Source organism: Psammomys obesus, unplaced genomic scaffold, assembly GCF_907164565.1.
Source record: "Psammomys obesus unplaced genomic scaffold, mPsaObe1.curated_primary_1811, whole genome shotgun sequence".
NCBI classification, from domain to species: Eukaryota; Metazoa; Chordata; class Mammalia; order Rodentia; family Muridae; genus Psammomys; species Psammomys obesus.
In genome coordinates, this window is record NW_026592118.1 from 16,572,590 (window position 1) to 16,599,866 (window position 27,277).

The following is a 27,277-nucleotide window of genomic DNA, read 5'->3' on the forward strand; positions in this document are numbered from 1 at the left end:
TATAGACAATAGTAATTATATGGTTAGAGAGAAGCATTCCTCAGGCATATGGTACTGCTAATGATTTTATTTTTGCATCAACTGAAAGAGTTCCTGTAGTTAAGTATTGAAAATGAATTGGTAATAGAAGGAAATCTCATTATATTAGAAATGGTAAGAAACTGTGCATGATGGCTCCGGCTCAGGTCACAAAACTGGCCTGAAATGGCTTTGGTGTTTGAAATGGTCCCATAGGGCTACAGACAGAGTTGATTCCACAAGTATGTGACATGTACAGACAGCCTGGTATTTGGTTTTGTGGTCTGCTGTTATCACCTGGCTACTCAGTAATTTCTGAGCAAGGACCCTACATTTTCATGTGTTACTAGGCTCCATGAATTATATAACTGCTCATATTGTAGCCATGTTCATACTGTATTGTTTTTTGTTGAGATACCACTGTTTAAAACTGTCTACAGTGGAATAGGTAAATAAGAATATGGTACAGGAAGCAAGAAAAATCACCAGGAAGGTGGGTGTGAATAAAAAAGCAGAAACTTTTATAGCTGCACTTTTCATTGTGATGAATATCAGCAGAAAAGGTGGTTCAACTAGTTTCTGCTAAGAACACTCTTAAACATTGTTGAGTTTAGGGATAGAATTCAGGGTATATGTGTAGCACACACAAACCTCCAGACACAACAGTCAGGACTCTTACCCCTAAAAATTTAACCCTTTATTCTTCATACACTGATTTAGCAAGCCTAAAGTAACTTTACTTTCTTATCTCATTGTGAGAATTAATCGCATGTAACAAGTCACTCATTACTGGATCTTCTGTGAAGCAGATGTCCCTCTGTAATTCTGTTTAAGTAGGCTAGTATATACCATGCAAAAGCAGTACATAGTTCAAGAAGCTTATGTATTCCTTGATCCTATGTCTTTAAAGTCTGACACTATATCTAGATATTATAGTGCTAAGAACCAAGAAAACTTCTGCATAGGCATGATCTTCAGGTCAGTGGTGGAAGAGGCATTGATAACCAGACACGGAGAATGGGGAAATAGGTACTTTTTCTTCTACCCAGGTGTTATTTATTGTTTCTCTGTAGACTATGTTATCAGCTCCTAGATAGCTGTGACAATTTTTTTGGTCTAAAGATAGCAGTAGAAAATTTGGTGCCAGTGACCCAAATATGAATCCTCTTCATCACTTTTTTTACACTCTTACTCAAAGCTCCAGGCAAAAATATAGATATTTTCATCATTCACTAAAACCAATAATCCTGTCTTTCCAGTCTAGGGGTAGAAGTTGTCATCCAAGTGCTGTTCCATTCAAGCTGTCTCAGCGAATAAAGCTGTCACCTTTATCGAGGCTTGGCAACCAGATAGCAAGCTGGACTGGTAAAGATGGGAAAAATGAATGATTTTTGATATCAAGATTTTCTTCCTTACAGAGCAGGAAAGCTAGTTGTCACACCCTCAACAATAAGAGCATAAGGAGAACCAGGAGACTCACACAACAACGGCAGGTCATAGGTATAGCGCTGCTCTGGTTCAAAGGTATCTCCTCAAGTTCTTGGGAACTCAGTCCCTAAATTCATGTTAATGGTATGGGGGGGGAGCTTTGCTAGGCAATTAGGATGGATGAGGTCATGAGCATGGAGCCCCAGTACATTTTAGAGCACATTCTGCAACAGTGCTCTAGGAAACATACACGAGGGAAAGGGATTTCTTCAGTTCTTAATGTCTGAAACTGTCTTCACCATCTTTGAATGAACTGTATCTTAGAAAGATTACGGTAGTTCTTGACGGAGAGCCAGTTTTCCTCAGAGGTTTTCTAATTTAGCATCCAGTGTTGCTGCAGTTAAGCCCTTTCTGCCTTTGGGTTCTGCCTACAGCGATTCAATCACTCATGGATCAAAAGCTTTTTTTTAAAATTTATTTTATTTTATTAATTATACTTTATTCACTTTGTATCCCCCCATAAGCCCCTCCCTCCTCCTCTCCCAGTCCCACCCTCCCTCCCCCTTCTTCACTCATGCCCCTCCCCCCAAAAAAATAAAAGCTATGTGTGTGCTGAATGTTCTTATCATTATGTGTTTTGCCTTGTTCCCAAATTAAATCACAACTATTTATATAAATTTAATACTGACTTACGACTTGTAGGTGATGTAGAGATGATATGAAGTATATGGGGAAATGTATGGAGGTCATCTCTTTTAACAGAAGTGACTTGAGCATCTGCGGGGTTTGGTAGCATAGGGACCTCAGTCTCCATGGATACTGAGAAATGACTGTACTGAATCTCAACCTATTAGAGGTTTTTTGCTCATTAAATTTAATGCACTTGTCTTTCTTTTAGGGGCATGGGGAAAACGCTTAATAACGACCGCCTTTGTACCTTTCGTGTCCTGAACTTTTGCTGTAGTGCACTTGATGTGGTTGGTATGAGAACGTTTTCCTCTCTGAAACTAGGAAACACGTATTATACTGTGTCTTTGATAATTCCCATCGTGCTTCTCTGCAAGTTTTGTTTTTTTTTTTTTTTTTTTTTTTTTTTTTTAGAACTCTTGATTAGCTACTGGCCTCCAGAACTGGTCTGCAATTCTTTTAACATTTCTTTAATACTTCCTGCTTCTTTTTTTTGTTCTGTTTTTCATGTGAGAGTTCACTTGGCTTTTTATCTGCTGATGCTTATACTAAAAATTTTAATTCAGTCACGATAATTTCAATATCTAAGAATTCTTTCTTTAACCATATTGCTCTTTTTTAATAGTACTCTGCTTCTATGTGATTAAAGTGCTAGTTTAGACAGCTGGGAATCACAGGGGACCCTAGAATTTCCAATGAATTTCTGTTTATTAAAAATATCCACTATGTGATATTCTACAATAATAGTACAAAACTGACTAGGATGGCTGTATTCTTTTTCCTTTGTAGATTTATTTATTTATTGTGTATACATTGTGTGTTTGCATGTATACCTGCATGCCAGAAGAGGGCACCATATCTCATTATAGAAGGTTGTGAGCCTCCATGTGGTTGCTAGGAACTGAACTCATGACCTCTGGAAGAACAGCCAGTGCTCTTAACCTCTGAGCCGTCTCTCCAGCCCAAATGGCTGTATTCTTGCTTTAACAGAAGGATGTTATCAATGTTGACTTGCTTATTTTTCTGCCTCTAATTTTTTTTTGAGGTGGTGTGGATAAAACTCAGGGCCTTTTGCAGCCAGTTGCTTTTCTACTTAAAACCACCAATACCTATCTGTCTGCCTATCTATCTATCTATCTATCTATCTATCTATCTATCTATCTATCTATCGTGTGTGTGTGTGTGTGTGTGTGTGTGTTCACTCACATGAACCACAGGGTGCTGTGTGGAGAGAAAGGACAAATTGCTGGAGTTAGGTCTGTCTTGCTATTTGGATCCCAGGGATTAAATTCAGGTCATCACACTTGGCTGCAAGTGCCTTTACCATCTGACCTACCTCATAGACCCTGCTGATTTTTTTAATAAAAAATCCTTTTACTTAGTGGTCATGGTGATTGTTTTGCACTCTGTCCCGGGTTTTTACTTCTCTTAGACTCCCTGAATTCCCAAAGACAAAGAGTGGGCATATGGTCCGTCCTTCTGTGTGTGTTCTCTGACTTGTAAAATAAGTTGCTGCTTTTTTTTAACCTTTACTATACCTTCCCCTCTCCTGCCCTACCCATTCCTGTCCTGCCCATACCTGCTTACCCCCTTCCCACTCACTCATTTACTATAGTATATTGGGGTCTAACAAATAACAAATTCTCATTTTGCCACCATCTAGTAGCAAATAAAAAAAAATCTTTAATAACTTAAATCAGTTGCTTCAATTAGCATTCTGGAGGCCTTAGAGATTTGTAATCCACTTGAAATAAAAATGTGAAATCATTATGTATTCAAACTAAAAACAATTCACAATTCTGTTGTCTTCTGTGGCACCAAAAGATAGAAATACAATTGATTTCTTTCCAAGTGCTCTGTAAATGTCACACAATTACACTTCACCAACACGGGCTTGGGGTTAAAATGTTCAATAGAACCCCACCTTCTCTCCTTCATGCAGCCCTGGGAAGCTCGGGAGACTTCATACCCATCAACGTCCCTGGCTCTGGGTAATTTCTCAGCGGGCCCAGTAGGGATGGCTGATGGCTACAAGCAGGTGTTGGGAACGAGTCATGTTTCTCATTTTTACAGATGCCACTCATTCTATCTCTGCCGTCTCCCTTTTCCTTTATAGCCTTTGAGACTGTGTTTTGTAAAAGTCACTTGGCTATCATCACACGGTTTCCCTCTTACAATAGGTGAATGTCAAAAGCAATCAGGTGCAATATCAGCCTTCCATTGTACTCCCCTAAGCCCCGAGGCAGATAATAACTTCTTGCAATATTTTCTTAATGTAAATGGAAACAGATACTAACCCAGGCAAACGATCCCTCCTGAACCAGCTGTCCTCTTCAATATGTTAGCCCCTAGATTACATGAATATTTATTGGCTCTCCAGGTTTTTTTTTTTTTTCACCCACCAAAGCCAAAGTTCCACTGACAGGTAGAGCATGCTTTAGCTTGAAATGATGTAACTTTGCATGACTGGAAAAAAACCCAAATATGAAAAAAAAAAAAAAGCCCTAAGCAAAGTGCTCAGGGGCCAAGAGACAGTGATCTTACATTAACTTTGAAAACAGCTTGTAGTCTGACCTCGGAGTGGTTAAATAAATTATGTCAGCAAGTGAGACTGTCAGGTGTTGTCCTTCTCACCTGCGTCCCTCTCTCTAAGCGTTGCACCGTTTAACTCACTTTGGGTTTCTGCTTATAGGCATTTTCTTTCAATTACAATTTCAGTACTGCCGCTACACGCACTATAACTTTTAACTAAACAACGTTTTACATGCTGCCCTGTTTCCACAATAATTTTATGAGACCGTTATTGAAAAATAACTTTCATTTCTGTAAGATGAGAAATGAAAAAAAAAGGGACTGCGGAGTCCCCAGATGCATACAGTAAAATGACAATTATCCCCCAGAGGGGAGAGACCAAGAGCAAAATCACACTCCGCTCAAGATCTATAGATGGCAGACAAACAAACAAAAATATGAAAACATCTTCAGTATTGTTGGTCTTCAGGGAAAAGGTATAATTTAAAGTGAAAGTGAGATCCTGCCGTGTGCCTTCCGGAATGGCTAATGTGTCTACATGGAATCAACACACAGGAGGAAAGCCTGAAAATATATCTCAGAGATTGGAAAGCATTTGGAACTCCCTTCCAAGTCACTTTGGAACAGGCATCCTATGGTCCATCAGTCCTACCCTTCAGAGGCTACCAAATGAAAACAACTTCACATGTTCTTTCTAAAACACAAAGCCTATTTTCACACAAAGACCTAAAAGAAGATGCTTATCAGTTATATCTGTGATTATTCCCAACAGGAAACAAACCCAGAGTCCCTCAAGTAAGGATTCATAAACTACGGCACATCCATACAGTGCTAACCTATTGAGACATTAAAAACAAACCAAACATCCACACAGGAAACAAAGCAGGCAAAGTTAAAATACATTATGTGAAGTGGAAAGAGCCAGAGCCAGAGCCAGAGGTTTTGTATAGTGTTATACAGAAAATGGTAAAACTCGTAGAACAGAAAAAAAAATAACAGTTCACAGAGTTGGGCTGGTGTGTGGTGCTTTCATTTTGGCAACAGCTGTAAATCTAAGCAAACTTGTTAAAACTCAGACCATAGATTAGACTATTGCATATTTTACTCTACTGAAATCAAATTTTAAAAAGTAGGGAGAGAAATGAAATAAGCAGGGAGAAACAAAGGTTTGGGGCAGATATAGAGATAGATAAACAATTGGTATTGAATAAGCAGAAAAAAAAAAAAAAGAGTCGGACCATGGAATGTGGAAGGGCTCCCGGAATCACCAGAGAGGAAGCACTGTCTAATCTGGATTTGGTCACACACATACGACTCTCCCAGGTGGCAGTGTGGAGGGAGGGGAGATACCGCGGCCACACATGCTGCTGTCACTTGCAGAGGCAGATCTGTGGGTCAGTGATCTGTTCTGTGCAGTCTGCAGGCAGCGGATACCAACACCAGTGAGCCCTGGGACAGAGGAGGAAAGACAGACTGCGAAAGGCCTCCCCCCAGCACAGATCCTGGCGTTAATCTCAGAGCCAAATGGGAGCTGCTAATGGGGTGTGCCAGGTGTGTGGAGCTCATCAGGAGTGGAGCACAGTGTTATGTGGGGAGGGGATCACGGCGGGGTGGAGTGAGGAGGGGAGGGGAGGTAGAGAGGTGTGAGCAGGCCCAGGGTCACTGACAGCCATTTAAGTTTATGAACACTAAAGACGATTAAAATCTCTTGAGAGTCACACTGTCTCTTAATTTACAGGAGTCTTGTGTGGCCAGTGGCTACAGGTTAGTGCTATAGGCAGGAGAGAACCTTTCCTGGGTGGGAGAAGGTTCTGTTTCAAGCTGTTGGTTTAGAACTCCATGCCAGGTGTCTGAGGGAAAGCACAACGCAATCTCTCAAGTCTGAAGGTCTAGCTAAACATGCCCTTAACTAAGGGCCAGAAGTCAGATCACACACACCGATTGGAGTTGAGTGCTGGCATCACTCTCGGTTGTGAGGTAGTTTTAATTTTGCCCAGAGCCTGTGGGATTATGGCTTGTTTTTGTTTGTTTGTTTGTTTGTTTTTGTTTTTTGGTCTTGCTTTTCATCTAGCAGCTCTAATGAGTGTTCCAGCGATGGTTTCCCAGTTAGGATGTTCTTTTCCCTGTTATTTCAAATGCTTGGCTCCAGAGACTACAAGAACCAAAGCCTCCAGAATGTGTGTTTGCCCTTGCTTTCTGGAAGGCCCCAAACTCATGAAGACCCCATGATACAAGAGGCTTGTGAGGAATGCCTCTGGAGCAGAAGAGCTGAGCTATTTCCCTCTTGAAAACAGACAGGATCACCAGGAACCCACATCCTGGCACATGTGTGAAGCAAACCCTTCCCTGACTGAGGAATACCATCTGGAAGAGGTCAGGCCGAAAAATAAGATGGCCACGTGGACTATTCTAGTCACTTTTCTCTGGCACTGTGGAGACCTTAAGAGTGCCCAGCCACCTCCCTCATCACTCAGGGAAGGCTGGCTGATCGCTCACTGGAAAAGATTCCAACCAAGCGTGGCTTCTCATTCAGCTGGGAACAGATGCAACTTACATTGCAGGATGACTGATTGTCAAATAATAACTCAGGAGAGCTCTTGCTAGGAATTTGGTCAAAGGCGTGTTTGGAGCCCTTGGTGGAAGCTGGACCTCCAGCAGAAGTGGTGTCTGCCCCAACCTAAGGGGGAACCCTTGTCCCAGCTGAACGATGGCACTAAGGAAAGGTCCCTGGCTAACACAGCAATATCTCCTTAAGGGAATCCATGCATGGAACCAGCTTTATTGGGATGTTTCCCTGATGTAGTTTATGTAGTATATTGTTGGGGGAAAAAAAAGAATAAAACTACAAGAAGATAATACAACGTAAGTCCCTAAACAGAATACAGGGGTGGGGTGGTGGTGAGTATCTTTGTCAGAAATGACGCGTAGGCTTTGAATTGTGAGAGTAACGAGATTGCTTTTCCACTGGAGGGTGGTCCTGTGTGATCTGTATGGGAAGTACACCGGTGCCTCTCAGCTGCAGTCTCCTTGAACTATCTCGTGAATACCGAGGTGCTAGATGATGTAAGCCCAGAAGAAACTTCCATCACCGTCCATTTAAATGCCTTCAAGACAACCGAAGAGCCGAATGCAAGAAGCCATCCACGTTCTGCTGCTGCCTGGAAAATCTTTGAACTTAGTAATAAAACCCCTGCTGGAAATGATTTCTTAGTGGGAGAAACTTGTGATTGATAAGCTCCTTTCAGACAACAAGGAAAACTGGCTCAGAATCTTAAAAAACGCCCCAAGAACACCCAAAGCTATTTTGCGAGGCTGCATGGCTCCTCTTCTTGAGAATAAATAAGAAGGATGCTGCCTCCTCAGCAGACCTGAGAATCCTTACATTTGTTAGTGCTGGCGGAGTAGAACATGTGCTGTAGTGTTTCTGTTTCGGTTAATCAGTGCTTTCATGTTTACATATCAGCGCACTCCATTGACGAAAACCGTGTTCACTTGCTCAGCTGCCTAATGAGGAGACCCAGGCAGGCAGGTTTTAATTTTGGAAAAAAAAGCTAGTCATCTTCAAGACTGAAAAGATGGATTGGATAGATGGGCCCTGTTCATCTTAGTCTCAGCTGGGTTGCCATTCTTGAGCAGTACCGTAACTCAGGTTTTACTTGTGGGACCAAATGGTTCGCTCTGATCACGAGGACTGTGAAATGAGGAAGTAATCTCAAAGAGTAGTTTAGTTTCCTCCCAAGAGATTTGGCATGTCACCAAGATCCTCCCCATCAGGACCATGTGTCAAATGAGTCCTTGGTGATAACCAATCTGTGCCAGACCATGAGTTTCACAGCTCACCCAGGCCCCCTAGTCCTTTAGTGGACTAGAGCTTTGCAACTCTGATGCTTCATGAGCAGACAGGCTGTCCAGCTCAAAGGGGGAGTTCCTCCATCTCTGATTTTTTTCAGTTGTCCTCTCACCTGAGGCTTCACCCCACTCAGAGCTGGCTTGCTGAAGCAACAACCCAGGCAGGGAACAACACTTTGCCTGTTAGCAGAATTCTGTCTTGATGCTAGGTTTAGGAGCTGGATGGTTTGGACCAGAACACACTCACTGTTTAACTTCTGCCCAGGCCAGTGCGTCTCACTCCGTGAGAATTCCATCTCCCTCTGCAGACATCGGATGCACACAGACTCTCACACTTTCCTGATCTTAAGAAACTAAAAACTATCAGGGGAGGGAGAAACAAAACACGAGCTCATTCACATAAGCAGCACGACGAAAAATAATGAAGCCATGATGAAAGCCACAATGATGGAGGGAAGCCACAGAGCAGTTCACCACCACCAGGCTCGAAGACAAGAGCTTTTATTTAAGAGCAAAGGAAAACACTTGAAGGGGAAGAGTGAGGACTCAGGCAAAATTCCATCCAGAGATTAGACTTTTGAGCTGACTTGAGAGATGCTGAGTTTGTTCACGCAATGGTCTCTGCCTCATAGGACTGCCGTGAAGATGAAAGCAAGGTAAGACTCACACAGCTGGGAGAGACCGTAATACATTTAATTATTAGATAATAGAGGTATTCCACTTGGCAGCTGGCAAGCTGTGGGTTCTGTGACAGGGAAGGATCTGAGACAGCTTTTGTTGGAACCAGCAAGGGACTGTTGGGGAAGCCATCTTTCAGGATTAGCCCAGAGTCTAACTTTAGAGGGCAGGATAGAACTGTGTTCTATACAAATTGTTCCCAGGTGTTAGGATCAAGCATATATCATGGAGTAACATAGAAAAGGCCACCTTACTTGAAACTCTTTGCATCGTTAGTAACCTCACCCCACTTGTGCCCTAGTCAAGTGCCACATGAAGCCAGAGGAGCACATCAGTCAGCGTGGAAAGATGCGTGCACTGGTTACAACTAGAATCACCAAAGAAGAGGGAACCAGAACTGGGGGAGTGCCTTCATCACATTAGCCTGTCGGCATGTCTGAGGCTGGTGCCATTCCAGGGCAGGTGGGCAAGCTGAAGAAGCCAGAGAGGAAAGCAAGTTGAGCAAGGCAGGGGGCGCACACCAGTGAGCAGCATTTCTTCACACGCTCTGTTTTACTTTCTGCCTTGGTTTCCCTCCATGGTGGGCTGTAACCTGTAAGTTGACATACACCTTTCTCTCCTTAGTTGCTTTCAGAGTTTTTTTTTTAAATTAAATATATGTTTAATTATACATGTATTTACTTATATATATAATCACAGCCATAGAAATCAGTCTAGAGAAGGAATCGTGCTGGGTGTGTGCTGTGATGTTCCTCCTATTCCTAAAAAGATGTATGGTCTCTGGGAGGTTTGTGGAAGTGTTTTAGAATTTGTTGTCACTGGGTGCTCAAAGCTTGTGGGCTGCTCTGAGCTTGGAAGTTAGGACTGTTGAGAGAAATGGCGGGTGATGGAGGCCTGGCCTGTAAAATTTCAGAGGGACATTTGAGAGCCCTTTGAAGACTCTGTCAGAGCCATCTGCGTGATATTTTGAACTAAGAACCTGATCTGTAGTCAGCTGAAATGAAAGCATCAGTATGATTAACGAGAAACCAGCCCCACTGAAATGAAAACTACTTTCCTGGGACACTTGATGCTGGTGGCTGGGGTTGAGTCGTCTGTGACAGAGAGGCCCAGCTTTGTTCCTGTAAGATCTTTTGTGATGCGTTTCTCTGTGTCAGGACACGGGAGCTGCGGTTAGAGGAGGCCAGGGCTGTATCTCAAGATGGAGGGAAAACTTGGTGGCGTGTGGGATATTCCCCACGTGGAGCTGGTTTGGAAGGCCTGAAGCAGGGCACAGAGCAGCTGCGGTATGGTTGAAGAGGTCAGGTCAGTCGAGGGTGCGGCCTCAATCGCAATGGAGATGCTAGGACCTAGGCCACTAGGGACAGCAAGCAGGTATGGAATGGAGCTGGCCTGGGCTTATTAGACAGACTGAGTCTGCAGTGCATGGCAGAGCCAGAGAGGTGGGGCTATCCAAGCTCAGAAGATCATGATGTCTAAGGCATCAGACATTGAGTTGTTTACATTGTTGGAATCTGGGTTTGAGTCTGCCCTCCCAGAATAAGCAAATATATAACTTATTTTGGATTTGATAGAAGCTCACAGCTAACTGAGTTTGGAGTTTTAAAAGGAGATTGTGGGCTTTTAAAGTGTTGAATGTTTTAAAGACTGTAGGACTTTTAAAGTTATATTCTATGTTGTGATATTACGGAATCTTGAGGATAAAGAAGAAAGGAAAGGTTATAGTATAATAGTGATGTGTTCGTGTCAAGCTGACAAGGGTCAGCTTTGCCAGTTAACTTGCACCAGGGGAGAGGGAGCCCTAAATAAGGAATTACCTCCATTAGATTGGCTTATGGGCATAGCTTTGGGTCATTTTACTTGTTTAGTGATTAATGAGAGTGGGCCCAGCCCACTGTGCATAGTGCCACTCCTGGGCAGGTGGTCCTGACTTGTATATGAAAGCAAGTTGGGCGACTCAGGATTCCCTAATGGTCTCCACTTGAATTCTTGCCTTTGCCTTCCTTGGTAAAGGACTGTAATTCATAAGTAAACGTAGGCCCTTCTCCCCAGTTGTTTTTGGTCAGCATGTTATTGTCCCAGTGATACCAAAATAGGACAAAGTGTTTTTTACTTAAAATACATATATAGGGTTTCAAGAAATATCATTATCCTTTCAAAAATTGTGTAGGTTTTCCAAGTATTCCAGAGACTTTGACACATGCCCTCAGTGAGTGACGTTTGGGGCCAGGTATTTGGAAGAATGCTGGTATTTTTCAGGGGGTTTCTGTCCATGCTAGTTCTTCTGTTACTAAGTATTCACATTACCGTGTAAATGAGACCATCCTTTCTCCCGAGTGAGCTGCCCTCAGCATAATCTAAGCTTAGAGCTAAGGCACTGAGTTGACAAAGGAATCCCAAGCAGATCTGTGTAAGGAGTAGAGAGCATTTCATGCTGCCAAGCTGATGCAGAGCTCCCCAAGGAAACTAATGAGTAAAGAAACGAGTGAGACTTTCTAATTCCCAGCTGCTGGCGTGATTTAAATATCTTTCCGTTAATGACGCTTGGGGAAGAAACACTGGAAGGTCAGAGTTTATAGACTCACAGAAGGTCAAGTTGCCAGGAGCAGCACCTGTGGCACCTTTTTCTTGTGACTTGTTTAGTGTTTTTTTTTTTTTTTTTTAGGTTTGCCTTTACTTTTTATATCTCTAATAATATTATGTGCAAAATTTCTCTTTTTTTTTAAATTTTATTTTATTAATTACACTTTATTCACTTAGTATCCCTCCTAAACCCCTCCCTCCTCCCCTCCCGGTCCCACCCTCCCTCCCCCTTCTTCATGCATGCCCCTCTCCAAGTCCACTGATAGGGAAACAACCTAGGAACCTGCCACAGAGGGCCTCTGAAAGGCTCTGCCCTGCAGACTATCAAAGCAGACACTGAGACTTATGGCTAACTGTTGGGCAGTGTGCATGGAATCTTATGTAAGAAGTGGGAAATAGTAAGATCTGGAGAGGACAGGAACCCCACAAGGAGAGCAACAGAACCAGAAAATTTGAACACAGGTGTCTTTCCAGAGACTCATACTCCAACAAAGTACCAGGCATAGAGATAACCTAGAACCCCTACACAGATGTAGCCCATGGCAGTTTAGTGTCCAAGTGGGTTACATAGTAATGGGAAGAGGGACTGCCTCTGACATAATCTGACTGGCCTGCTCTTTGATCACCTCCCCCTGAGGGGGGAGCAGCCTTACCCGGCCACAGAAAATGACAATGCAGCCACTCCTGATGTGATCTGATAGACTAAGATCAGAAGGAAGGGTCTCACTATGTAGCCTGGGCTTTATCGACAATTTGTTATGTAGCCCGCACTAAGCTAACCTTAAACCCATGGTAATTCCCCTGCCTTGACCTCCCTGGTGTTGGTATGAACCATCCTCTCTAGGCTCTACACAATGAATAAACTCATTACAGAGGTTAAGAGAAAAATCTATTGCCACAGAACAAACCAGTAATGCATAAGCTCAGGTGCTCATTGGTTGCTCTTTGGAGAATTTGCTTTAGAGTAGAGCTTGGGCCATGGGATCATTGGAAGGAGTGTGACGCTGAAGGGGACAGGTGTGCCATGACAGCTGAGCACTGTTAAGGGAGACTTGGTGGAGGAGGGGAAGAGGGTTGTTGCAGGATATTTGATCACAGTGTGATCCCCTAGATTTTGTACTGGAAAAACTATTTCAAGTTGTGGTGTGGTTCAGCCCTAGCACACACCTTTAATCCAGGAGCTTTCTGTTAACAGAATGAAATAAAGTCAACCACAGGTCAAGAGGCCGAGCAAGCAACCAGTTGACAGGGAGTGAACATAGGAAAAAACAAACAAGCAAACAAAATAGAGAGTGAGAGGAAGTCCAGAGGACACATACAGAGACACACAGGAAGTAGAAAAGAGGGACATTCAGTTTGAAGGGTTTTTAAGACAGTGTGGAAAAGTGGCTCTTTCCTTCATAGCAAGGTCAGCTGGGTGCTTTCTCTGCCTCTCTGAGCTATCAGGCTTTCACCCCAGCATCTGGCTCCTGAGTCTTTATTGGTAAAATCAAACATTTGGGATTCTGTTTAAAAACAACACCAGGAAAGTGTGGTTTTCTGCCTTCAGTAGCATTTTTTTTTGTTTTCATCTGAGTGCATTTTAGATGTGGTGTTGCTTTACAAATGTGAAAATGGGGGAGACACATGGCCTTAAAGTGCTGTCAAAGGGGAGCTGCTTTAGAGTATTTAGTGCCAGTGTCAGATCATTTCTTAAAAGAGACCAAGGTGGACAAAGAATTCAAAGTGTTAAGAGCCACTTTCAACACACAATCAAAGATAGAAAGTTACAAAAGTTAAAATGAAAGCCTAAGCCAGTGAATAGTGTTTTCCAGGACCCAATGTTTCCCAAGATTTTACACACAGGGGCAAAACCCACAAAGCACCTTATGTTCTGTCGTGACGGATGGCATCATATAATGACAAGCTAGAAGAGCCTGGGCACAGGGCGCTCAGTGTGACCCACGGTAAAAAAGATGGACGCAAATGTTTCCTTATAATGAAGGGAAATTTTAAAGTCAAGTCACATGGCTAGTTAATGACAGAGCCAGGTTCCCAACCCAAGCAGCATGGTCGCAGCGCCTGATCAGCTAACCTCCTGCCACTTGCTTGCCTATATGTGATGACCTGCCAGTCAGATGCACAGTGACCCTTGTCTACCGCTGAAACAGCTTCAGTTGTCACAGGAGACAAACAACACAAGGAATTGCTCATGCTTTTTGGTGCTGTGGTAAGACAGGAAAAGGAAATTACCACAAGTCCAGAAAAATGGGGGAATGACCGTGACCCCAGAGTATCTGGTGGCATCGCCCTGTCTCAGATGCCCAGAGTCCAACAACCTTTGGTATACTGACAATGGCTAGGAGGCCCAAGGATGGCCCTTTGACATTCACAAGGGGCTTAGCATCTCTCTCTGAAACTAGAGATCAAAATTATTACAGAGGTATGAAAGAGCACGGGCTCCAGGAACCTTTCAGGTGCTTGCTGCAAATTATACATGATGACTGACTGCAATGTGACATCAGCGTAATAGCTGCCTTTGACATGGGGCAGTCTGTGTTTCAAATCTTTAAATTGAAAAGAAATAAATGTATGAAAGGAAGCAACCGGGAGACTTTGGGTGCTAAGAGACTATATTTCTATAAATCATACGGTTTTGAAAGTCGATTAGTTTCTGATGTCACTTGATTAGGCAGAAAAGCTCGCACACTAATTGTAAGCATGAGCACCCGTTGTTTTCTCATACCTGTTTACACATGGATTTGACTTGCAATAGAGAAAGCACATGCACACATCTCCTTGCACACCTAGAAAGAAAGCTGTCATGCTTTAAATACAGCTGAGACTTAAAGCACATGCTTAACATTTTCATGGTGGCAGCATACTTTTTATTCCCCCCGCCCCCGTTCGCTAGGTATTCTGCCGCAATAAACAACTTGGAGGACTTGAGATGGCTGCAAAAGCTCTCTGCGAACGTTCCCCCAAGTTACTCGGAGGCTGTTTATATAATTCATGAAAATCTCCAGTCTTGTGTCCTTTTAATCTTGGTGAATCCATCGTACCGACAGAATCCTGCTTTGAGTTTATGCTTAAAGATTGGATGTATTTCTCCAGCTTATCAGGAAGAAAAAGAAAAATGAAACTGTACTTCCAGGCATATGTAATTTGGCCTCTGCACATGTTGGCTGAGGTTTGACACTTTTGTACTTTTCTCTCTTGAATTCGTTATGGCTCATGCTGAACAGGGCAGTCCTACCCATGTGCTTCTGGTAGGCTTTTGATAACATTAACCTGACCACAGAAACTCTTATTAATTCCTGATTTGATTTTTTTTTAATATTGCTTGACATAGCCCCCCCCCCCCCACCAGACATAAACTGGAAACCACACTTTATAAGAAGTTTAGGAAATAGCACGGGCAAACTTACTATTTGAATACTTCTACATTTAGATGAAATATAGACATAACATTTTGGGCCAAAGAACTTGAATATGAAAAGTGACTCTTTTTCTTGTCCGCCCTTCTGTCCTCTGCTTGATGGCTGTGGACCCAGGAGGCCATCTACAATGGTAGCTGGCTGAAGGGGACCTCTGTCATTCTGTTGTATAGACTCATGGGACATTAATATTGAAGAATCCCCAGAATTTAAATCTATCTATCCTACCTACAACTGCTACCCCAGAGGAGGACCCTAGAGTCTCTGTCTCAGGGGCTATTTTTAAAAAAGCCTCCCAGCTTGAAGGTTGATGGTGGTGGTGGGGGGTTCCCTTTCCTGGGAAGGAAAGCAAAAGGGAACGGGGAAGAGGGGACTGGGAAGAGAAGAGGAAAGGGTCATTCTTGGGATGCAAAGTAAATAAAAAAGAAAAATAAATAAAATAAAAACCTAGGCAGGAGAATTAATGAAGTAAAAAGAAAAAAAAAGTCCTCTCAATTATGTTTTATATTTCCAGTTTTGCTTTCTCCCCATGTCCATCTAATTTTATGCAAGCATCTTTAAAGAAAAAAAAAGTAATCTCATTGCTCAAAACCTTCCACTAGTTTCCAGGAACGGAGAGTGCAACCCGGATTTGCTACCAGCGCATACGAAGCCTGTACCTCCTGGCTTTTGCCCACCTCCACATGGCAATCATTGCCATTCTCTCTTGCTCACTTCAGAACAGCCAGCTTGGGGTTCTGTGCGTTTCCTGATCCTGAGCTCCTTGTCTTCTGAGGGCTTCTGCCTGATCAGTCTCCCCCTCGGTCCTCTGGTTTATCCCATGAAACAGCTCTCAGAATAGACATTTCATCGCCAGCCCATGAAAATGGCTCATGCCTCCTCTCACAGCCACGTGACCACATGCCGCCCTCTTTCATTTTATTCTACTTACACATAAAGTAACAGCTTTTATGGGGCTGAGGAGTTGGGGCACATTTGTTGTAGCCTTGCGCTGTTCTTGAACCTAAGGAGTGATATTTGCCTAGTCATTGTTACGGGTGGTTTATGTGTGTGTGTGTGTGTGTGTGTGCGCGCGTGCTCATAGCCTGGGACTTCTAGGACACTCAATACATCCATAGCCATTCTCTGATCTATTCTTCCGGCATCTCTACCATTAGAACAAACAAATGTTAGACCCCCTCATCCGAACATAGACGAGCCAGTCACTTACTTATGGTGGCTCCGGACTCGGGCCTGTTCAGGGAGCTGATGATGACGAAGCCGAAGCCTTCGTTTTCTTTGCGGTGAATAACCACGTCACTGGTCTGCAGGCTGTGTGAGGCAAAGCCTTCGGGGGGCGAGGCATTGCTGCTGGGGGCGGCGTGGTTGCTGTTGGCATAGGTGGCGTAGTCACTGCGCGGAGAGCTGTGGTGGGTTGATACAGAGCCTGGACTCCTCCCATTCTCTGGGCAGGGCTCCCCTGAAACGCACACCAGGGTCCACAGGAACTCAGTGACTTAGGAAAGGCCTTACTCAAGTCTTCCTAAGGAGCAGGCGCTAATAGCGACTAGCGCTGATCTTTCCTGTAGATACGCAAACCGTTTGGAGGGCTACGGATCTCGAATGGAGTCCACCAGGTCTTCTCGCATCATTAGCCTTCCCCAAAGCACAGGCAACCCTCCCCCGCCTGCCGGTCCCCGCATTAGCCTCCTCTGAGCCTGGTACTTGCTTTTTTTTTTTTTTTTTTTTTTTTTTTTCTTGTTATGACTGCAAGTCCCAGAGACAATGACAACTTTTATATATTAGCCTCTTGGTTGCATAGTAACCGACTAAAGATGATAGGAAACCAAGTAGACAGAATCTTAAATCATCTCGGCCATAGGACGCCCTGAAAGAATTTATAAACGGGCTGGGGAGATGCTCAGTGAGTAAAGGCACTTTGCTGTGCAGCCCTGAGGATCTGAGTTGAATCCCCAGAACCCACATAAAGGCAGACACCAGAGCATGTTTTTAGGGTCAGTGCTCCTATGCAGCCACAGGAGACAGGTAACATTTCAAATCTTTGGGGAATGCTGCTGTATCTGTAAGTTCGGCTCTGAGGGATGGCTTTATAAAGGGACCCTCCTATATGCTTTATTTTTATTTTCATATTTTTTAAGGAGCCACAGTTTTATCTTATGGTATTTTGCTAGCCTAGAAGTGTTAATTCACTCCATATAGGTGGGAAATTGATTTAAAAAAAAAAGTGGCCCGCTTATTATTTTATATGACAGCCATATCTCAATGAAGTAGTTTGAAAGACTAAACAAATCAATTGAGATTTTTTTTTTTTCATTGAAAATTAGTTTGCACAGTCTGGAGCAAATCCAATAATATCAGGCTGACAAACTGTGAATGTTAAATCTCAGTAGAGGTGTTTGGAGTCTTGCTCATTTGCATTCCGGATGACAGAGGACGCTCTGTTATTAATTAGATAAACCTAACCAATACTTCCAGAATGAAGCGAGCACAACTGTGTGGCAATATGACAGGAAGTTGGGAGCTAAGAGAGGCTGGTTTACTGTTTTAGTGATTGTTTCATGTGTGTGCGTGTTTTACCCGCATGTACGTATGTGCGCTATGCGCATGCACAGTGCCCATGGAGGCCGGGGGAGGGCATTAGACCTCCGGAACTGGAGTAACATTTGGTTGTGAGCGACCATGTGGCTGTTAGGAATTGAACCCATGTCCTCTGGAAGAGCAGCCAGTACTCTTCACTGCTGAGCCATCTCTCTCTACCCGGAGAGGCACATTTTTTTTTTTTTAAACGAAAGTTGGTTTGCCATCCAGGAAGGAGATTGTCATTTTAACGTTTCACTACCAGGGGCTGGTGGCGGTGGCTGGAGTAACGGGCAGATTCTTAGAATGCTGTAGTGAGGAACAGGGCTGCTTCGTTTCCTTCCTAACGTTCATCAGGGTATCACAAGACATCTGTACAACAGAACGGATAGAGAAAATGATCACAGTTCCTTATGTCTTGTGGGCCTGTAGATATCCAACTTAGAACGCTGGGAAGTATCTTGTGTCAAGTTAAGTGTAACCAGCGGACGTTCCTATGAAGCCTGTTAGTGTCACAAGTGTTAGTTCCGGTATTGTTTGAGTGTGGCATGGTTGGGAGGTAGTGACATTTCGAGAGGTGGGTCTACCCTTTCTTCCCTTGTCTTTGTTCTCTAGCTGTGATGCACATGGGATTTTTTTAGGTGCTTCCATCACTGTGCGTTGCTACAGGCCCAAGGCAAATGGGCCTTTCATGCTAAACCTTTCCTCTTTATAAGCTGATTCATCTCAGGCATTTGTTACAGTAATAGGAAGCTGACGAACAATTCTGAAATAAGTCAGAGGGAAAAAAAAGAGACTACAGAAGATGTTTTGTTACACTGATATCCAGAGAAAGAATTGCATTTATTCGTATACTGAGGCATTGGAAGTAGCATTAAGTCAATTAAAAATGTGAAGAAAATAAATGCAAATTAAGTCACTTAGTAATAAAAAGGTCTTAGAAAATTAATTAATTTTTGGAGGTAGTTTATTAAGTACATTAAAGGGAAAAGAGATCTGGGGATGATCCACAGTCTTTCCCTTTCATTTCTTTTAATTATAGGAAAACGGATATCCAGGCTAGTGCTATTATAGTTTGATCCATTTGAGATTTTTCTTTAAGATATAATTAATTAATCTTTAATACAAAGAGATACTTTTCATTTGTAAGAAATGTTCTGAGGTCATAAAGGAAGGAAATGTCACTGTCAAAGCCTTTCCTTACTTCGAATTGGAATGGAATGTTTCTGTCTGTAAAGTGTACCCTCCTTCAAAGACAGGCTGTTATTGTCTGGGTGAAGTACATGTCCTTTATCAGTCCTTGTACAAGTTGGAAATAAAGTGATTAGAGATAGTCTTGGAGAAGAAAAACAAACAATTATTATGCTGCTACATTAAATTGAAAATCTCCAGAGTTATTGGACCAAATCAGTAACTAAATGTCATAGGCAATGACAAGAGAGATCTCATTTTCTGGCTGTCATATTTTAGGGGAGTTGAGAGCTGTGGTTGTCAGTGAATCAGCAACAAAGAAAAATTATCTGTCTTCTCCTTAAGTGGCTGGGAGTGGCTAGGCCAGACAGTGGGTTCTAGAGAGTGAAGACATCGCTGCTGACCAAGTCAGTGAGAGTGGCCCTTGGGTAACAGAAAGAATCAAACTCACCAGCAGACCACCTTTCTATTGCATTTGGATCCCTTTTCAAGCTCTTGAGAAGATCCCTTTGTCTTCAGCAAAATGAGCATGTTTTAAGTCAGGCTTGGGAAGATGTCTAAGCTCTCCCAGAGTTGCTGCGGTCTCTGACCCTTGGAATTTGCTATGGCTGTTGTCTTTAAGGGGTTGGTGTCAAATGCTTCCTAGTCATGTGGCTCTCTATCTGAACAGGACTGCTTTCTTTCCAAAAACTCTTTGTGCTGTAGCACGTAAGCAGGGTTGCTTTAGAGTCATAAAGTAAAAGGCCATAATGTGACTCCATACCATGTACATTAAGAAATCACTCATTTCTAAGTACATCTGATGCCTTTTGGCTCATATACACATGGCCATTCAAAATTCATTCATGCAGCTTTTCCTGAAGTTAAATACTTAAGTTTTAGGCTCTGTTCTGTCCCCACCAGTGATACTAGACCTCATCATGGCGAATCTTCCTTTTGGAGGGCCTGATGGTGCCTATAGGTGAGAGGCTTTGGACATTTCCTACTGCTGAGGCTTGCTTCTCATTGGGACATGAGAAACTGGTCTAAACTACTTATGCTAATTGTTACAACTAATTGCTGATGTTTATAAGTAGGGGGATCAATTTTATAATTTCTCTTGACTTCTTGGAGCTGGACCACGGTTGCCTGTTGTCAGTGTGTTTCTGACAACTCCCCCATGCCTCTTGCAAAAACCAAATCTATTCATATGCTCATTAAATAAGGAATCCATATAGCCAACAGGGCTTTTTCAGTCAGAGGCTTCATTTCCCTTCTAGACCTCCATGCTAGGTAGCAGGACTTGAGGGCTCTGTCAACCAGATGGACCTGCTTCCAGACTGTAATGGTTACATTCTGCCTTCAAGCGTAGCTTGGACCGTGGGGCATGTGTACGACCATAGCCTTAAGCCTGGGCTGGGGTGTCCATAAGTATAGACACCGTCGTAGTATCTCTTACAGCTGTGGTTTATACTCATTGAGGGAGACATACAGCTAACCGCATGGGTGGGATGTTCCCAAACGGAAAGGGATGCACTTGGGATGACAAAAGGTAGAACCGGACAAAGGCTCTGCCCACCAGTGTGTTTCCCTTAACACTGGGCCAAAAATGATATTCTCCCTGGGTATTGGAGAAAGATGCCGATGCCGATAGCCTGGAGACTGACGCTAACATGTTTTGATTAAGCCATAAAACTGTCCTTCATATCCATTCCTGATTCACAAGTTAGGGGATTCCTCAAGGACATCTGACTCTCACAATATGCATCCGAAACAATGTGTCATTAGGGGGAACAGCTACAAGCTGAGTTAACAAACGTATAAATATTTATACTTTCAGTGGAGCAATTAAAGCTACTTTCCTAGTAGGGGGGGTGAAAGGGGGAAGACCAACCAAATAGGAGAGCTGGTGGCATGGGTAAGACAGCTTTCAAAAGTAGTTCAAGGTACAAGATTTAGGCTTGTGACTCCCTAGCAAAAGATGCTGCAGGGTTATCACACCATTTTCCCTTTAACCCAGCAATTTCTCATTTTTGATGGTCTATCTTAAAGTCAAAACATTTTGTCTTTCTACTTTTAGTGTGTACATGTTGTTTTTTTTTTTTTGTTTTGTTTTTTTAGGATATATTTGGAGCAGGCTTTTGTGCTATTTTAATCTTTGTCCACTGTTATTAACCTATCTCTGTGCCGTGGTTTCCGTGTTCTTGTTCTGACACATCAGTTTGGAAAGCAGTCCCTGCCTTCCCATACGAAGCAGCGTGTCTGTGCGAGCCAAGGCCAGGATAACATGGAAGGGAATGATCTCGATGGCTGGCCTGCCCCGCAGCTCTCCATGCTATAAACTGCTGCTGTGAGATAATGCATCAACAATTTATCTTCTGTGTCTGTGCTTCTGCTAAGCTGATTGCTCACTTCCTGCCAGCTCTGGACCATCCCATTCTTAGCCAGGCTTGCCCCACCCACGGCCTTGCTTACCAGAGCAGAATAATAGCAACACTACTTAAAAAGACATCTCCCATGTCCCATCCATCTGGAATTGTCCTTTATCACTTCAGGGAAATGACAGCTAGGAAGAAGTTTGTTTTTCTATGCCTTGTAGATTTCTTCTACCCGGTCTTTAGGCATTTATTTTACCCTCAAAGTACCCTGTCTTGAATTTAATCATTCTCAGTACAGATGGAGCTTTCAAGGAGTCTGGCTGAATGAATACAGAATCTCTCCTAGTGCAAGTAATCTGTGGTGGAATTTTATCAAAAATTAAATGCACTCCAACTGCACTCTGAGGCCCAGCAGAGTGAACTTGGTAAGAACTGTAGCAAAGAAATGCTTTACAGAAGTCACATGACCTACAAATGACCTTGCAAGAGTACCTCTGTGCAGCATTTGACCTATATTCCAACAGCTTGGGTTGATTAGAACAAAATTTAATTTGCAATAATCAGCTTGTGGCAAGGAGAGCATGAAATTATGTTGGTGTGCTGGATTTGCACTTTGTAGTATATTTCCGCATAAATCCGTTATCTTTTTAATTTATCTTCAGGCTACAGTACATAAGCACATCAAACTTTTTGTTGTTGTTGTTGTCATTAAAAATTATTCTGTAGGGAAAGAGGCAGTTAAATGTTAACCAAGCCAGCACTGTCTCCATCCTGACCAGTCACTCAAGGAGAAGGCGTAATTCAAGGTGTTTTATTTCTCTGGGTAAAGTGGTATGCCATAGATTTTGGGAGACAAATCGCACCTTGTAGCAAACCCTCCATCCAGTGCAAGATATATAGCGGACTCTGCTGGGAAAGTCTGATGATTCGTCTGATTTGCCCTTTGAAATGACTGCCCTTGCTCAAACTCTAGTTTTTAGAGGTCTCAAAAGAAAGAGATATTTAGTCCAAGTAATAAATCTTAGGCTTTTTATTCACCTACAACCTATGATTAGCAGGTGGCCTTTTAAAAAATTCCAGTGTTATATGTGAGCACATATGGAAGAATTAGGAAGTGACATTCATTAGCGATCCGTCTTTGAAGGCTCTGGGTGTGAGGATAGTGTCTTAAGGTGGAATTTGGAGCTGAGAATACCATAAAAATGAAGACTGGCACCAGAGTGAGTCCACTTTGGGCATTGTCACTAACTCACTACGGACTATTAGGCGCTCTGCTGTTCTTCGGGCCTCAGTTTTCTTATCTGTAAAGCAAAGGGCTGGTGTGGCTAAGGTCACTCCTAATTTTAGAGTTGAGTCTGTAGGAGGGTGTTTAAGTGGCTGAGGAGGTAGTCCCAGTCGCCACACTATTTCAATGCAGAGGTCATGAGTGCTTCTGGAGCAGAAGGGGAGAGAGGAACACGGCTGGAGTTTCTGCTCCTGTGATCCACAGGACAGTTAAGTCTTAGGAAAAAAAAAATCTATCATGCCAACATTATTCAGTGTTCAGGTTATAAACCCAGTGTGGTGATTGCAGTGACATGCCCCCCTGGAAAAAGACCTCTCCATTGAGACTTGATAGTGAAGAGAAGCAAATGAGATAATATTATGAGTAAATGGGCTGACTTTTAAATATCGGTCTTTGGTGGATTCTTTTTGAGGCCAAGAAAATAGCTGTAAAGGAAATAATTGCTTCTAATTTATCTGTTTCATAAGCTTAGAGCTATATGAATTATGTTTTCTCAGAGTGAGAGCTGTATGCCCCCATATAGGGTGGCAGATGTATTGTTACTTTTTATCAGGCTCTACAATGAAAGCTAATTTTCCATCCTGCTTTCCTTATTATAGTATAAAAATGCTGTGGTCTTTTGTTTGTAAACACAATGAGAAACATTTTCAAAAGGCATTTTTTCCCATTATTATAATGTTTTTCTCATAACAAGCACGTACCAAAGAGTACAGAGCGCAACACATCTTGAATCAGCCCCAGGTTTTGCTAGAAAATTTTAATGAGTGCGTTTAAAATGTAGGCCTCAAAGACTGGATTAGTGGGGTTGAAAAAGCTGCATGTTTGGGAAATAGTTACTTGTAGAACACCGGGCTTGTTTCTTTCCCTCTATAACACGGAAACCACTTTTAAGTTGGGTTCCAGTTGCTCACTTGTCTCCCCGAAGCTTCACCCACCCCACCCCCAACTCCTGCTGCCCACCTCAGTACGCACCTCCACATAGCACCTTTCTTCTCACAGTGAGGTTGACCTGCCCATTGCGGGCTGCGTGGTGCATGAGGTCGATGACGTAGCGGTGGGTCTTGCCAGCCACTGGGATCCCATCCACATAGACAAGCTCATCTCCTGGGTGTAGTCGGCCATCTCTGTCGGCTGAGCCCATGGCAATGACGGCTCCAATCAAAATCTAGAGAAGTGAGAGAACATTGACATGTGTATGTGTATACATGCACGAACACACTTGAAAGGTAGATGAGGAGAGGCTGGAAGGATGCCCTTCCAGGTACTGTTTCCCACGGTCTACTACTTACAGAAAAATGAGTATCTTGGACTTACTGCTGGCTGCCATAAAGTGTCCCATAGGGGACACTTGCCTTCTGGCTCATACATAATCATCCTTGAGAGGAATTATAACTCGAAATACGCTGATGCTAGTCCTAGCTGCAGGTCTTAACTGTGTAGACCTGAAACAGGCTCTTTAAGCTTTGCAAGCCTCACTTTCTTCACCTACAAAATGGGATGATAATAGAACCCCCAGTTCATAGGGTTGCTCAGAGAAGTCGATGAGAAAATGTTGAACTTAACTTTTGCATGATTCATATTGTATGCATGCAAATGTCAGGAGAAACTTGCTGCTCACCATTAAACTCTGACAGAGGATCACATATATTTTTTTTTTCCTTGCTTGTTTGTTTTGAGACACTGGAGGAGTAAAGCAAAATGAACAAAACATTTTTTTTTTTTCCTGGCCAACTGGTTTACTCAAATATTCTCAGCTGGACCATCTCGAAATTCTTGCTCCATTTACTGCGAATTTCCTTAGGGCACTGTCCTCTGCACAAAGAAACATTGCCAGCTCTGTAACCCGAATGTTTCTCTGTTAGAGTACCACTGTGCCAGGAAGAAAGGCAGTGTGCATTCTGAAACTCAAGGTATTATTATAATATCCCAAACTAGGGCCATGATGAAAATGAGTTTATATGGGGTCCTGCAACCTGATAAGATCACTTGATTTTATTATCTATAAGCAGGGCCTTTTTTTTTTTCTTTCTGTCTCAGAGGAGAGGAAAGTAAATGGTATTTAGTATTTTAGTTTTGCTGTTTAACCTACAAAAAATGTCTCCAAGTCATGCACAACAGGTCTCTCTTTTCTTTTGTCAGTGGCTGAGCTGCATGGCTCCTGAAGGCAGTGGTTTCTATCAGCCAGACAATATTACAGAGGCCACACTGCAGGTTTTAAATCCTTATAAAGCAATTCATTGCTCAAAAATTGATTTCTTTCAGGCATGATAATTTCTTTCAAGTCTCAGATCTGTGGATTCCAGCTAGCTTGTAGAATAGCCCTAGCCTGACCTGCCTGTTTTCGGGCTTGATACCAGAATGGATGCTCTTGAACTTAGTCCTATTTACCATGTCTATCAACATGGCAACTAGATCTGAATGCACAGGACTGCTAAATACAGGCAGTATTAGAGTTTGAAGGATTTCACAGCTTTACAGACTGTATAGAGGAATGACCACTTTCTATGATATTGCTGTGGTCTTCTATTTCTGGAGGGGCAGAGGGGTGAGAAACAGCATTGCTTCCATGATGAGTATCACTGTTCTGACAAGCCATTCACTACTGCTGTCACAGGGACAGCTTTGCACCTCCTGCCTTAGATTACCTGCACAGGCCTTCGACCTGCTGAACCTACTTGCCATGGCCTAGAAGTTGGGTACGCTTCTGACAATCTCTATTTCCCTTATTGTCATGCCGACCTGAATTTTTGAATTTTTTTCTAAAGATATTCCAGTCTGTTCTTTAAAAGGCTCAGCCCACTGTGAAATGCTTCAAAGGCTTTCTAAGAGCTTTGTGCAAAAGCCAGTTAAAATAAGTGTTTGTTTTTCCACTGCCCCATGAAAAGCTGCGTTTAGCTAGGGTTTGCCCAAAGAAAATGCTTCAACCTTAAAATTTTTTGTCTACAGGAAGTAGGAAAGTTTACAACTAGTTATAAAGAAAGGAGTTTATGAACCTTTTGGCTGGATAATCACCAACTTTAATGCAAAATTCTGCTTCTAGCTGATGAAAGTTTATGGCTGTGAGAGCTGACAATTACAAAGGGGCCTTATACAAACATGAGAAACGTAAGTTATACACTGGAAAATTCTTGTTACTCTCTTGCTATGGAAAAAAAAAATGTAAGGATGCACACATATTCTCCAAGCTGCATTCTGTGTTGCTAGTTTTATGTCACTCATTAAAGGAGGATCCCTGTAAAACATTGCTCTCTTGTCATAGCGTTGTGATATGTGGTGTTTTCTTTATTTATTCATTTCAACAAATATCCACTGAGGAGCACAGGGATACTATATAAATGCCGGGATGCCACAGTGAAAATATTAATAATCCTCGCCTCGTGAAGCCACCTTTCTTGTGGTGCACAAAAGATGTAAAAAGTAGGCAACCTAAACAGTATGTTAGAGGGCATATGCAATGGGAAAAAGCGGCAGGTGTGTGGCGGTGTCAGACATTGGTCAAGGCAGTGTTAAGGTTGCTAATAGTGGGAATCATTGAAAAGTTGGCACTTCGAAGTGTCAAGGGAGAAGAGAGCGCACTGAACACATCTTTCCTCATTTTTTTTTTTTTGTTAATTATTTGAGAATTTTATACTATGTGTTTCAGCTATGTTCATCCTTCTACCACAACCCTTCCCGCCAAATTTTGTGTTCGTTCTTTCTTTCTAAACCCATCAAGCACAGTCTGAGGGCCCTTGTATGTGGGCCCTTTACCGGAGCCTGGTGAGCCCACCATGGACTATGGGGTCCTTTGTTCCTGTCTCTATTTCTCCATGCTGAGCCTGGGTGTGGCTTGTGCTTGCACAGCCCCTGTGCCATCATAGTCACTGTGAATTCCTATGGGTAGCTGCCCTGCTGTACCTGGGAGGCACTGTTTCCTTGAAGTCATATACATACACCCTCTGGTTCTTACAGTCTTCCCACCACCTTTTTTGTAATGATTCCTAAGCCCTGGGAAGAGGGTTCTTTTACAGATGTCCCACTTAAATCTGGGGGTTTCATACTCCTGTCTTCTCTACACCTAGACTACTTGTGGGTCTCTGTGTTAGTTGCCATCTAATACAAGAAGTAGCTTTTTTGATGAGAACTGAGAAATGTACTAATCTGTGGTATAATGATAAGTTATTAGAAATCAGTTTAACTTTATGTCTAGCGAAGTGACATCTCTAGCCATTCCCTTAGGCCTAATGACCCATCTAGTCACAGGTTCTTGGTGTCCCTAATACTGGTGCCAGATATGCTTTTCAGCCTGTGGAGCAGGCCTTACATACAATCGGAAGGTGGCTGGTTGTGCTTATGACTTTTGTGCCATTGTTCAGCAGTGGCACGTCTTACTAGGCTAGTTATTTGAGCTCACATGGTTCACAGCTAAATAAGACTGGCTATTACTTTTCTCTTTTGCTAGTACATGGAGTGGAGACATTCCAGAACTATGAAAGCTAGCCAGTAAGGAGAAGGCTTCCGGGTGAATACCATCTTGATTTCTGAACGCATTAAAATTTTTTTCACAGCTCCAATCTTTCAAATCTTTGTTTTGGGCTTTCAAAACTTAAATACTTATTTCTATATAAAATATTCAATTAACACTTTAAATAAACTCAACATGTCGTTATTTATTATATAGCTTTACGTAATTATTT

At 42.7% G+C, this 27,277-nt stretch overlaps 1 protein-coding gene across 1 annotated transcript in view; it reads right to left on the bottom strand.

Annotated features, from left to right (window-relative positions):
* The window catches only part of Magi2 (membrane associated guanylate kinase, WW and PDZ domain containing 2), a 1,360,055-nt gene that overhangs the window by 115,637 nt on the left and 1,217,141 nt on the right, over window positions 1-27,277 (bottom strand). The window contains exons 20-21 of the mRNA XM_055612892.1: window positions 23,574-23,766; window positions 16,402-16,650 (exon numbers count right to left, since the gene is read on the bottom strand). Coding sequence (XP_055468867.1) covers window positions 16,402-16,650; window positions 23,574-23,766 — 442 coding nt within the window. The remainder of the gene's footprint in view (window positions 1-16,401; window positions 16,651-23,573; window positions 23,767-27,277) is intronic.